Below are 13,498 nucleotides of genomic sequence, written 5' to 3'. Positions count from 1 at the left end.
AAAATGCAGAGCCCCCCCGGACCTGTGGCCAGGACCCGGACAGTGTGAGTGCCACTGAAAATCAGCTTGCGTGCCACCTTTGGCATGCGTGCCATAGGTTGCCTACTCCTGGTCTGAACTATTGCCCCAGGGCCAAATCCTGGTCCCAACCAAGCTACTGAAAAGTGTGCCAATGAATTCTAATGGTCCCGGAGTTGGTCCCTTGTATTTATATGCAAAACTATAAAAGAATTGCAAGACTACTTTGCAAATATATTTAGTGTAAACACAAAAGCTCAGACAAATGCTTACAGAAACAAGAACTAGCAAGAGATTGTTGACTATTCTTCAATTCCCTTGGAAACTTTCATATTACAAATAGTTTTCTTTGCTCAAGATTTATCAGTCTTGTGGTAAAGCCACAGGTGCTTGGATAAAGATATAAAGATGATCCAACTGCACTGCTAGTTTCAGGGTTGGATTCTGTTCCCATTTGCATCAACACAAGTTCAGAGTTACACTATGACCTACGGAGTAACCAAAAGTAGCACTCAACCTCCTCCATCTGCTGAAAAACTGATTTGAAACGGATAATCATCATAACAAATATTCCCTTATTCCCACAGGAACAGAATACTAGGGAACTCTTATCTTTCTGCACCCAAGTTCCTGAGCCTAGCAGTAACTCAAAGACTGTACTATAGTGCATAAGGATGGGATTCACTCATATTAATGAGATCTGCATTGAGGGTCTTTTGCAGCTTTGCCTACCTCCACAACCATTCACAATGTTGAGAAGTGATGTCCTGTAAGTTCCCAACCAAGGTTTAAAAAAATAAAAGATACACCCAAAGTTTAATTTTATATTTTATTCCTTATTTAGGAAGTAAAAGCTGAACCCACCAGTTTAAGGAGGTGGATCTGTGATGTAAAAAAAGATACACAGTGAGTCAATATACTGATATGTTTGACTCACCCATCACAGCTGCTACTGAAAAGCCTGTGGCAAATTTTCTGAAGAGAAATACTGCAGCTGAAACAAAAGTTTAGCACTGAGAATACAGTATCATGTTCAAGAAACCATCACTATTGGGAAGTTGCAACTTCCATAAAAATCAAAGTGTATTTAATAATTTTAGCCATAAGCAACCCCAAAGTTTCATCCTAAGCAGCTTTCTTCAGGCTGTTGCATTTAGAGCATTACTTGAAAAGCTAGTTCTGACAAGGCCATTGCCTCCACGAATATCCTCCATAACACAAGGAATACACACAACCACGGCGCAACAAGATAATATTTAAACATATTATATATCCATATGAATATCTAAGCTATATTAGTTCACTTTTAAAACCTCTAGGATTTAAATATTTCAGCTACTCTAGCGTTACTAGTTTATGCCTTATGCCATTGTGAAAGGCTGGAGAGTCAGCATGATAAGCATTCAGAGCACGGGAGAGCGAGGACTCCTGAGTTCTAGTTCTGTCACTGACTCACTGTGACTTTGAGCAAGTTCCATAACACGAGTGTTTTTGGTTTTGGGGAGGGATGTTTCCCGTTAGTGGTGTTGTACATCATAAGTGCCAGTATTCTTATTTGGGGGTTTTCATTTCAAGAAAAGACAAAAACCCCAAGCAATTAGTGAAGTCCTAATAGGAGCAATGATGGAACAATGATCAAATGCTCACTCTTCTAGGATCCCTACCGTCCTCTTAGCAGAGCATTTTCAATAGCAAGATTCCACCACCCACACAAGGTCTGCAGAATTGGAATTAATCTGCAAACTAGACACCATTAAATTAGGCTTGAATAAAGACTGGGAGTGGATGGGTCATTACACAAAGTAAAACTGTTTTCCCATGCTAATTTTCCCCCCTACTGTTACTCACACCTTTTTGTCAATGGTTGGAAATAGGCCATCCTGATTACTACAGAAGTTTTTTTTCCTTCTGCTGATAATAGCTCACCTAAAAGTTCACCTTAATTAATTACCCTCGTTACACTTGGTATGGCAACACCCATTTTTTCATGTTCTGTGTATATATATTTTCCTACTGTATCTTCCACTGCATGCATCCGATGAAGTGGGTTTTAGCCCACGAAAGCTTATGCTCAAATTTGTTAGTCTCTAAGGTGCCACAAGTAATCCTCATTCTTTTTGAGGATATAGACTAACACGGCTACCACTCTGAAACACTTCTGAAAGGTTGCCGATCCCTGTAATAGTTCATAGCCAACCTGATGTTAATGTTACCTGTATCAAGTTTTACTATCCATTACACCACAATCTACTCAAGAGGCATGCTGTTTAAACTGGGAGGGATAGAATGCGCCAATTGTTATCCCTGTTCTTTGCTGCCAGCAGATGTGAGAAGTTAATGTATGGAACAGCCACCTATGCTGTACAACTCTTATGTCCCACAGTTCAAGCACTGTTCTGAAGTAAAAGCAGAAGAGCATGAAGTTTGAAGTCAAATAAACAGTTTGATACCACATTAAGCTGTGGCTCAAAGATACATGACAATCTTATATTCCCCCTATTCTCAAGAGAGCAAGCACTCTCTTACAAATAATCTAATGCAAGAAATGCTGAAATCTGAGATTCCAAGAACCAAAACAATAACTCCCTGGACTAATGAAACAGATTATAGGATTGTTCATAGACTCTCAGTCTTAAGCTACATACAATTCCTTACCATCTTTGCTGTGTCACTTTTTAAGACATTTTGAACTTTAAAAAAGGTGCAATGTTTAGGTATGAACTGGGGATACAGTATCTGAGCAAGCTTTAGTATAGGAGATTTATAGATGCAGCATATTATTGTAGGGAGAGCAAGCAGCAACCCCAGTATTTATCCTAACATCATCACAAAATGTAGTTGAAACCTTTTTGTGTGAAGTTCCACCACCACCATGTTTGAAACAGGCCTCTGACAGCTCTGGGGCTAGACACAGAGGGCCATAAAATGCTGTTCAGGTTTGGCAGAGATAGCATGTTGAAAAAAATCACTGTTTCCCTTATGTCCTTTGCATGGAAGCATATCAAAATAAAACACCATACTAATGCTGGCTCCACACTGCCACCAAAGCAGCAGCAGAAGAGACTATAGCACCAGAGCAGCTGTAGTGAAGGGTGGGGGGGAAGAAGAGGGGAGGAAATTGAGCTGGCCAGGCTCCACCACAGATCCAGAATATGGCCCCAGTAGCCAATCTCACTCACAGGTACAACACGGGACACAAGATTTCCCCCATCTCCATGGAACAGAGCTAAGGAAACTGGCCCAGGCTTGCTCTGATCACATCCCAGACCCAGTACATAGTGCCAGGGATCAGCTATGTGTCCATGGTAAAAATTCTGAGGTCTGTGCAGGCACTCACCTTGGGCAGCTCCCCATCCCTGCTGTTGCTGGTGCAGGCGCAGCCAGGCACCTCTGCAGGCATGCTGCCTCCATCCCCGCTCCCTGAGCGCTGACTCCCCAGCTCCAGGCCTTGGCCAATGGAAGCTGCGGGGGTGGCACCTGCAGATGGAGGCAGCATACCTGCAGAGCTGCCTGGCCATGAGGTCCTCCTAGTCACCTTTGCTGGTGGAGGCGTGGCCAGGGTTGGCTCCAGACCCCAGCGCGCCAAGCGGGTGCTTGGGGCGGCATTTTGCCGGCAGGGCGGCAGGCGGCTCCGGCGGACCTTCTGCAGTCATGCCTGCGGGAGGTCCACCGGAGCCGCGGGACCAGCGGACCTCCTGCAGGCACGACTGCGGAAGGTCCGCCGGAGCCGCCTGCCGCCCTCCCAGCGCACCCTCTGCAGGCGCATCTGCAAGAGGTCCCCCGCAGCCACGGGACCAGCAGCGCGCCCCCTGCGGCATGCCGCCCTGCTTGGGGCGGCCAAATTCCTAGAGCCGCCCCTGGGCGTGGCCAGGCAGCTCTGCACACTGCCTCTGTCCCCACCCCCAAGCATTGACTCCGCAGCTCCCAACCCATTGGCCAGGAACCTCGGTGAATGGGAGTTGTGGGGCCAGCACCTGCGGACAGGGCAGCGCACAGAGCAGCCTGGCCACGCCTCCATGTAGGAGCCAGAGACATGCTGCTGTTTCTGGTAAGCTCTGCATGGAGCCTACACCCCCACCCCGCGGACCCAAGCCCTGATCCCTCTTCTGCCCTCCAAACCCCTTGGTCCCAGCCCAGAGCACCCTCCTACACCCCAAACCCCTTGTCCCCAGCCCCACCCAAGGACTCTTAAAGCCACGTTTAGCTGTCTATGGGTGGTATTTTCAAAGCTTTGGATAATTTGCAGTTGCTTTCTGATCTGAGTCTTCAATGTGCACATTTTTTAACTTTTCTCCATGATCACAAGGGCTGGGCTAAAGACTAAATGTGCCTAAGACTAAAACATTACTCTAAAATCTAAAGGTTCTAATCTACTTTGTCAAATGGATGTGGGTTTCCCAACCACCTCCCAAAAGGCAATTCTGTCTCTAGTCTGCACATGTTAATCAAAACAATAAGCAGAGACTACTTGTTTACAAGACTCTCTTATGCAGTCTTCAACTTCTTCCTCACAACAAAATACAAGTTAGAATCTGAGTTCTTTCCAGAATTTAAAGAAGTTCTTGATAGGTTAAGCAGGAAAAAAAAAAGAAGTTCATGCTATCCCTCCGCAGAACAGAAAGAGTGAATATGGATTTTCTGTCTTCTCCCCTGAGAAATGCTGGTCACTCCTTTACTAGTGTTAAGTTACTAAGATGTTAGGCATCGGTTGTTACAATATACCCAGTTTATAGGGATTTCCTGGGCTTTGCTCACTGCCCCCTTAGGACTGGTTCTACAAACAAGTACGCTTGCAAATATATATCATGCAGGGTTGTTTGTTGTTATAAACATTGACTCAGTTTAAAACAAATAATGGTCCTTATCTGTAACTCTCCCCGCCACACCCCAGTTGAGAGCTGCTGCTTTGGTGTGAGAATATTTTCCAGTCTCATAATTACCTCTGCCCTTATCTAGTCCAGACTGTAACTTTTCTCTAGAGCAGAAGACACTGAAATGTTTTGAACTGGAAAAAAAAAGCAGCTCCCATTTCTTCTGCTTCGTTCCCACCTGCTGGAAAATTCCTTCCACTACCACCACTTCATAACAGCATCTTGCAGACAACCTTGATGGCTGCACCTCCCTTCCAGCCCAACAATCCTCAGTAGCTCTGTTCTTCTCTTCCACTAGATAGGTATTTTTGGCAACAGATGACACTGATTTTTCCAAGTTTTGCTGCTGTCCCTCCCAACAATCATAGAAGCAATGTGATCTAGTGATTAAAAGAAAGCCTGATCTAATCCTAGCTCTGCCATAGGCTCTATGTTAATTCAGGGAAGCCATCTAACCTTTCCATGTGCTTCCATTTACCCATTTGTAAAAGAGGTAATTATATCTGCCTGCCTACCTCAGAAGAGAATTGGGAAGCTTAATTTATCTTCAAAGTGCATCAAGAGCCTCAAAACACCTTGTATGAAGTATTTGTTAGTGCTAATATTTAGAAGTCTATCTCACTGGTAACCAACCCCAAATGGCAGTATCTAGTCAACTCGCTCAGTTTCACAATTCACCACTCCCAGTGTAACAAGTGGTTCATTTTCCCTAGTCAGTGTTGCAATCCACTGTTTCTTTATGGCTAGTGGCAAGAATCACTATTTTGTGCCTTCTGGCCAAATTCATGCCTTAAAGAGAGTTTGCCTTTTTACACTGTGCCCCTCAATCCTGCATCTCTCACATTCAGCTGGACTCACCCAACACTGCTGCCTCTTGCCAAATTTAAAATAATGAGAGCCAAATTCGACTCTTGTTTACAGAAGTTACCCTGAGTGCTAGAGAAATCTGAGCCAAGTTACTCTGATTTCACACTAGTGTGTCGGCGACCAGAATCGGACTCTTTGGTGGTGTTTAAACAAGGTGCCTGCACCTCTGCCTCAGAGCAGCATTCAGCCTTTGACAAAGGCACTTCTCGGGTCTGAGGCGGCTAACGGATTTTTCCAGTAGTCGGCACTTGCATCTGATTCAGTAGCACAGACTAGGGAAGCCCAGGGCTCACTGACGCCTTACTCTGCCCTCAGTGTACTTCTTCCCCGCTCCCACTGACCCACGAGCTTTCGTCTTCCTCAGCGCAGCCTGAGCCCCAGCACTTCACTCCCGGAGCGAACACGCTTTTCCTACAGACCCCGCCCCGCCCCGCCCGGGGAAGGCAGGCGGCACCTCAGGGCGGGCTCTGACCCACAGCGCTGCCACCCGGAACGGCCCCCGCGCCCCGGCTGCTCCCGGCAGGGCACTGCTGGAGCCGGGGAGGGGTCGGAGCCCGGCAGGCAGGGAGCCCCCCGCCCCGAAAAGTCTGTGGAGCTGCACCTATCGCCTAGAACCAGAAGGGCCCCCGAGAGGTCAGCGAGCCCAGCCCCCGCCTTCACTAGCAGGACCACGCGCTGATTTTGCCCCAGGTGCCCCCCCCCAGGGTTCACACCCCTGGGTTTAGCCGGCCAATGCGCAAACCACTGAGCGATTCCCCCCCCCCGCCCCTCCAGGGGGCACCGCGACGGGCGGGCTGCTCGGGTCAGCGGGGGGGGGGGGGAGAGGGAGGGAGGAAAGCCCCCCCCCCGCGAGGGCTGAGACCCAGCGACCTGCAGCCTCCGCCCCCTGCCAGCCCGGGGCAGGGAGCCGAGGGGGCTTCCCCGGAGCCTTGAGCCGGGGGGGCGGAGGCTCTGCCCGTGCCCGGGGAGCGGGCGGCCCGGCGCCCACCTGTCCTCGCTGGCTGTGATGAGCCCGTCCTCCTTGGGGATGAGGAGGGCGGCGCTCACCGCGTCCTGGTGCCCCTCGACCTTGCTGAGCAGGACGGGCCGGCTGCTCTGCGGCCTGGCGTGGATCTCGGCCGCCATCTCGGTGCGGAGCCTCCGCCGGGGGCGGCCCCTCCGCTGAGTGACGGGCAGAGGTGAGGGCCCTGTTCCGTGGAGGGGGGGTAAGAGGCGATGGGCGCCCGTAATATCAGGTGTAGCGGCGCCACAGGAAGGACAGGGCTCCGGAGGATCCCGTAATATCACGAGTAGTGACGCCTCAGGAAGGAGTGGAGCGCCCCGAGTATCAGACTAGCGGCGCAGCACGGAAGGCCCCAGTGCCAGGCAGAGGCTCCCGTATACTCTGAAGTAAAGGAGCCTCTGAAAAGTCCTGACGCCAAGGATGGGCTGCGTAGTCTCCAGAGAAGCAGGGCCTCTAAAAGACCCAGGGCAGCACGCACTGCAGCCTGATGGAGTTTTTCTTACAAATCGCTCTGCACCTCTTCTGGGCAGACTAGGGGTCGTATTTCATAGAAAAGCAGGGAAATTACTTTGGGGGGTTATGTGTGTATAAGGGTGAAGTCACCACCTGGGTGATCCAGGGAACTTGAGATGCCAGTGGTGCTGGCACAGGACCCTGAGCATCAGCCTCCCACAGCCCCCCAAAGGCAGCAGCGGTGAAGGACCGTGAGCAGGGTTGCCAACCCTCACGGATTGTCCTGGAGTCTCCAAGAACTAAGTATTAATCTTTAAATCAAGATAATGTCATGTGATGAAACCTCCAGGAATTCATCCAGCCAAAGCTGGCAACCCCAACTGTGAGCAGCCAAACCAGCCCAACCTAGTGCTTTCCCCATAGGGCTGGGAGCTCTCCAGGGAGGGTCTCCCAGCAGGTGTCATAACTATAAAGGGAAGGGCAACAACCCTCCTGTATACAATTCTATAAAATCCCTCCTGGCCAGAGGCACGGAAATCCTTTTACCTGTAAAGGGTTAAGAAGCTCAGGTAACCTGGCTGACACCTGACCCAAAGGACCAATAAGGGGACAAGATACTTTCAAATCTGGGTGTGGGGGGGGATTTTGTCGTGCTCTTTGTTTTGGTGTTGTTCACTCTTGGGACTCAGAGGGACCAGACATCAATCCATGTTCTCCAAATCTTTCTGCACAAGTCTCTCATATTTCAAACTTGTAACAGCTAGGCAAGGAGTGTTAGTTTTAACTTTGTTTTCTCAACTTCTAAATGTTCCTTTACTAGAGGGAGGTTTATCCCTGTTTTGCTGTAACTTTGAACCTAAGGCTAGAGGGGGTTCCTCTGGGCTCTTTGAATCTGATTACCCTGTAAAGTTATTTTCCATCCTGATTTTACAGAGATGATTTTTACCTTTTTCTTTAATTAAAATTCTCCTTTTAAGAACCTGAGTGATTTTTCATTGTTTTAAGATCCAAGGGTTTTGGATCTGTGTTCACCAGGACTAATTGGTGAGGGTATACTCTCAAGCCTACCCAGAAAAAGGGGTGTAAGGACTTGGTGGGGTGGGGGGGGGGCGAGGAATTGGTCTCAAATCTGCCCAGGAAAGGAGGGGTTAGGGACTTGGGAAATATTTGGGGAAAGGCAGAGTTCCAAGTGGCTCTCTCCTAAGATTTGAAACACGCTTGGTGGTGATAGCTTACTGTTAACCTAAGCTGGGAAATAAGTTTAGGGGGTCTTTCATGCAGGTCCCCACATCTGTACCCTAAAGTTCAGAGTGGGGAGGGAACCTTGACAATAGGGCAGTACCTCTCGAGAGCCACACACACCCATCAGACACTGCCAGAATGGGAGTGTAACCCTTCTGCCCCTCTGAGTTGGCAGCAACAAGGGCCGGGTTCAGTATCCAGGGGTTCCGTTTCAATAACACAATGCAAAACCGGCTCGAGCCCCCACCCAGTGACCTGGGACAATTACCTACCACCCCCCCAGGCGCCTCTAGGAGGCAATACTTCCCCACTCGCAAGCACAGAGTCCGAGTGTAGCAAAATCCTTTTAATAAAGGAGGGAAACAATGCGGCATCACGTTGGAGAGACACCACAAACAGAATTATAACACAAACCATAAGCAAAAAGCCCACCTCCAAGTACATTTGGCACTGTCCTTTCTCCCTTAGGGTCTTAAGTCCAATCACCCCAAAGTCCAACAACCCAAGAGTCTCTGTCTCTGGTCAGTGCCACCCCAGAGTTCAAAAGTTTATCTGCAGAGTTTTACCCCCCCAGCCTGGGTGGAAATGGGGGGGGGGAGGCACACGCAGGGTGTTAAGGGACACCTTACGTGGGCCAGGGCCGACTGCCCTGCTTCTCCGTGGAGTTCTGCTGTAGCCTTCACCACGACTGGCTCCACTCCATCAGCTGTGCCGCTCCTCCAGCCAACCCGTGAACCGCATCAGCCGTCCACGCGAACCGCTCCACACTGCTCACTGTTCCACGGGCTGCGCCAATGTGCTGCAGACTGCTCCGCTCTGCCAGCTGCTTAGCGATCGATCTTCAGGCTCCCCCACTCAGTGATCTCAGCTCAGTAAGCTTAGCTCTGTTAGTGATTTCAGCTTTTAGGGGTTTCAACTTGTAGAGGAGCCCCAGTGCCACCTTGGCCCAACGTGAATTCAGGTCAGCAGCCTCCAGATGGACTCCTAAAGGATTCAAAATTAGCTCTGCTCTTTAACAGTGGAGAGAAGAGGATGTGCAATTGGTGTGCCAGGCCCTCAAAAGGGGCCCACACCATCAGGTACACACACCAGTCCCCAGCCTCTCTCCCTTCCTGGGTTTTGGAACCCTTGTCTAGCAAGTACTATTTAATGTAGGTTGAGTCATTTCTGTCATAAAGCAGTCTCATAGTTCCTCATTCACATAATTAAGGTAACAGCCCTTTTTTTTTCCTTCCTGCCCCAATAACAAAGAAATTGGGGATTCCACAGTGTGAAAATAACCATCCCATGCTGCTGTGTGTTATGCTAAGTGGAGTGGGTTTACCAATGCAAATGCACATTCCTAAAATTCCTTTGCCCACTCCTCATAATGTACCACCAGATGTCAGGGTAGATCTCATCCTGACTCTGCTTACAGAAATAAGCTTAGGGAGTCTTTCATGCAGGTCCCCACATCTGTACCCTAAAGTTCAGAGTGGGGAGGGAACCTTGACAACAGGGCAGTACCTCTCGAGAGCCACACACACCCATCAGACACTGCCAGAATGGGAGCAAGAGTGGCAGGTGCTCCGGGAGCCCATCCATGCACTGGCAACTAGGCCTTTGTCCTTTGGTTCTAAACACAGGCCTCTGTCTCCTAAGATAAAGGAGAGCTCCCTTTACTGGCAGCAGTAGCAGATCTCTTATCTTCCCTGTTGATACCAGTTAGCTCTGTGTTCTTGGGGAACCAGGGCTTAAAATCCACTCTGTCTGACTAATGAAAGACACCTCCCTCCCCCGCCGCCTCTGCTTGAACCAAAACTGATCAAAGACTTGCAGAGAGCAATGAAGGGCGGATTGGAGACACACCTAGACCCCTCCTGACAAGGGTGACAAGAACAAAGGCAACTCTCCATGCCTCATCTGCATCAAAGATGGAATAGGGAGGCTGCTCCATTAGCATACAGAATGGAGAACTGAGATTCCAACGCAAGAACTGCACTGAACTCTGGGACCAGAAAAGCCGGGAAGCACTGCATAATGGGGGTCTCTGCTCCAGATGTTAATGAACCTACGCCTGCACACACCCAGCTCAGCAGTTATCAGACCAATTTTAGTAATGAATCCTTGACTGATATCCATAATACTGAAGCTGCCTAATTGCATTGTGAGCTCCATGAAAGAAACATCACCCATAGTTAGGAGTGATCAGCTCCTATTGTCTAGCCTAAAGAAAACCCTTGAGTCATCAGTTTACCCGTAAACAAATCTAGTGTTCTCCCTTGAACCATTGTATTTTCCCTACAAAAAACCCCTACTCACACTCCAGTAAGCGTTCTGATACGTGGACTCAAACTCTGCATCAGTTCCACTGGGATTTCATCTTCTCTGGATTGATCGTGCTGGAGGCTCTGCCTGTCTCCAGCACTCAGGACCCTGAACTACCACTATCACCCGGAAACTCCGATCAGTTCAAGCTTCGTGGAGCGGTGAGATGCTTCTCTCTCTCTCTGTTTTCCTTTCTACCTCAGGTATTAACCTTTAATAAGGCAACTGTTATGTTGGTTTAGGCTCTCCTTGGGTAGTTATTGTTAGGTAAAAAGCAAGTCCTACTCACCTCTCCAGCACCCGAGTTTGTGCGGAGTTGGTATAAGGCTCAGAGATCTGTCAGAGACCAGACAACAATTCGTTGATCAACGGGCTCACACCATCCTTAGCTTAAGAGCCAAGCTTTGGAGTAAGTGTGGCAAGTTTATTAGGGGTGAGCATCAATGTTTATACACAGAAGTAAACAAAGTAATTAACAGATCATAATGGTCATGCATAATCAATCAAGATTCTACAGGATAAAACAGGTTAAAATGTAAATTAGAAAAGACAAAAGAGGAGATGGCTACTTATTGGGAGGGGGGGTGTCATGAGTGGTTCACAGGTCAGAGCTTTGATTAAAAGTTTCAGATAGAGACATCAAGTCTGGGTTAAGTTTAAACTCATAAAGAGTTCAGACTCAACATTCCTCCATTTGTAGCTATTGGGATAACTATTTACCAACAGCTACACCCCATTTTAAGGAGCCAAGGGCCGCTTGGCAATTTCAGCCTGGGCCAACTCGAAGAGAGTAAGGCCTTTGGCTGAAGTAGAAAAAGAATAAACTGACCCACATGAGTTTATGAGGGAGTGAACACACTGAATACAGCAACACAGTATTATAAGGATTACTATGGCCCCAACAATACCCACCAAGAGGTTTTTAACCCACCCAAATCCAGGCAACCAATTCCATAAGGCTCCCCACCAATCATAAGGTGGCTGGCCAGAGGAGTAGTTCTTAGCCATTTCCCTTAGATGTTTGGTACGTTGAAAAGTGTCAGGGTAGGTGTCGTTTACAAAAACACAGCATTCTTCATTTATGAGGGCACAAGTCCCTCCTTGGGCTGCTAACATTATGTCTAAAGCCATTCGGTTTTGCAAAGCTAACTGGCGCAGCTGGGACATTTCCCCGGCCTGATTCTCAAATAGGGTCGCAGTCTCATTGGTTAAAGATTCTAGTAGTCCCTGTAGACGGATGACACCACCCCTCAAGCTAATAAGACCAGCCCACCGCTGCCACGACAAACCATCACGGATATTAATATCTCTGAAGGTTTCACGGATGTTACGAACGTGGGGAAAATGGGGGTGAGGAGATGCGAGAAGGTGGTGTGAGCCATGCTAAATAACATGACCCTGCCCAATCAGGAGAGAAAGTAATAAACTTTGGGCCCGCACACCCAGTATGTTCCATACATTGCGTTTCGGGTATTCCATTTCTCAAAGTAGGAGGTAACCCACCACCCGTTGGACCACTGTTCCCCTGGTAATGCAGAGGGGTCGTTGTGTGAACCGCAGAGGCACAATTTGGTAGTGGTGTTTTCAAAGAGCAGTGTAGTACTGCTTGAGCAGTTGTAGAAGGCAATCGTATATCCCTTAGCAATTAGTTGGACACCCTCATGATCTGAGCAGGGTTTCTTAAAAGCTGACTCAGAAGGCTTGTGAGGGATCCACATATGGGATAAGTGGGATGCGCAAGGCTTGAAGCCAAGGTTTTTACTAAAGGCGGTGCCATTAAAATACATGTTGCATTTACTGGTTCCCACAAAAGTTGACCCTTTTTCTTTAACAAAACACAGTGATCCTGTCTGATTTGTTACCCTGAGATATCTGTTAATTGGCACTCCTGTTTTGTCCCATGTAAGATTGTGTTGGACTGGATCTTTTATTCTAGCCGGTGGCATCCAAGTCATATTAGCAGTGGTCAGGGGAATGGGTGTGAAGGGGAGTCCCTGTTCTGCATTTACTGGAAATTGAGTACATACCCAGCAATTACTTCTATTTCCTAAAATACGAGTTTTAACCTCGTGGGAATATCTAATAAAAGCATTATCTTCATAAGCAGAAAATAAACTAAAAGGCATAATAAAAACATACAGTTGTCAGAATAAAAGGTCCTCTCATTTTTTCCGAGTCAATTTAAGTCTGATGTCTGAAAGAGGTAAGCTGGTCCACTGGTCAGAGGCAGTGTCCTCAGTGGTGGCAAGAGCTGCTGGTCCGTCACTGTGGTCCACTACGGCTGGCTTGACGTGGGAGTGGTGGATCCAGGATTTGCGTCCTTCCAGGAACACTGCAGTCTGGGTTGTTAAAAGAACCTGGTGGGGTCCAGTAAACCTCGGCTGGAGGCGTCGCCACGAACGAACTTTTGGCCCAGACGAAGTCCCCTGGTTGGAACAGGTGGATCTGTTCTTCCAGTGGCACGGTCTGGGAAAACTGTGAGGCTTTCCAAAGTGCGGAGGCGAGCCTGTAGGGAGAGAAACTGGCACGCGGTCATATGATCCCCTCCCAATAGTGAAACATCAGCACGTGGTAGCACCCGCCTTTGAAAGGGGGATGTCCATAGAGCAGTTCAAAGGGGATAATCCCAATACACGGGTTGGGCGAGTGCGAAGGTGAAACAGGACCAAGGGAAGTACCTGAGGCCACTTTAACCCTGTTTCCTGACAGTATTTAGCCAATGTAAGCTTAAGCTCCT

The 13,498-nt window shown here is 48.4% G+C and overlaps 1 protein-coding gene across 1 annotated transcript in view; it reads right to left on the bottom strand.

The window, feature by feature from the left end:
- The window catches only part of WDFY1 (WD repeat and FYVE domain containing 1), a 48,996-nt gene extending 42,025 nt beyond the window's left edge, over nt 1-6,971 (bottom strand). The window contains exon 1 of the mRNA XM_039487973.1: nt 6,745-6,971. Coding sequence (XP_039343907.1) covers nt 6,745-6,881 — 137 coding nt within the window. The 5' untranslated portion in view covers nt 6,882-6,971. The remainder of the gene's footprint in view (nt 1-6,744) is intronic.
- Nucleotides 6,972-13,498: the final 6,527 nt, after the last annotated feature.

This window comes from Mauremys reevesii, linkage group 9 (genome assembly GCF_016161935.1).
Source record: "Mauremys reevesii isolate NIE-2019 linkage group 9, ASM1616193v1, whole genome shotgun sequence".
Classification (NCBI taxonomy): Eukaryota; Metazoa; Chordata; order Testudines; family Geoemydidae; genus Mauremys; species Mauremys reevesii.
The sequence above is the reverse complement of the archived record's forward strand: the minus strand, read 5'-3'. Positions and strand labels throughout refer to the sequence as shown.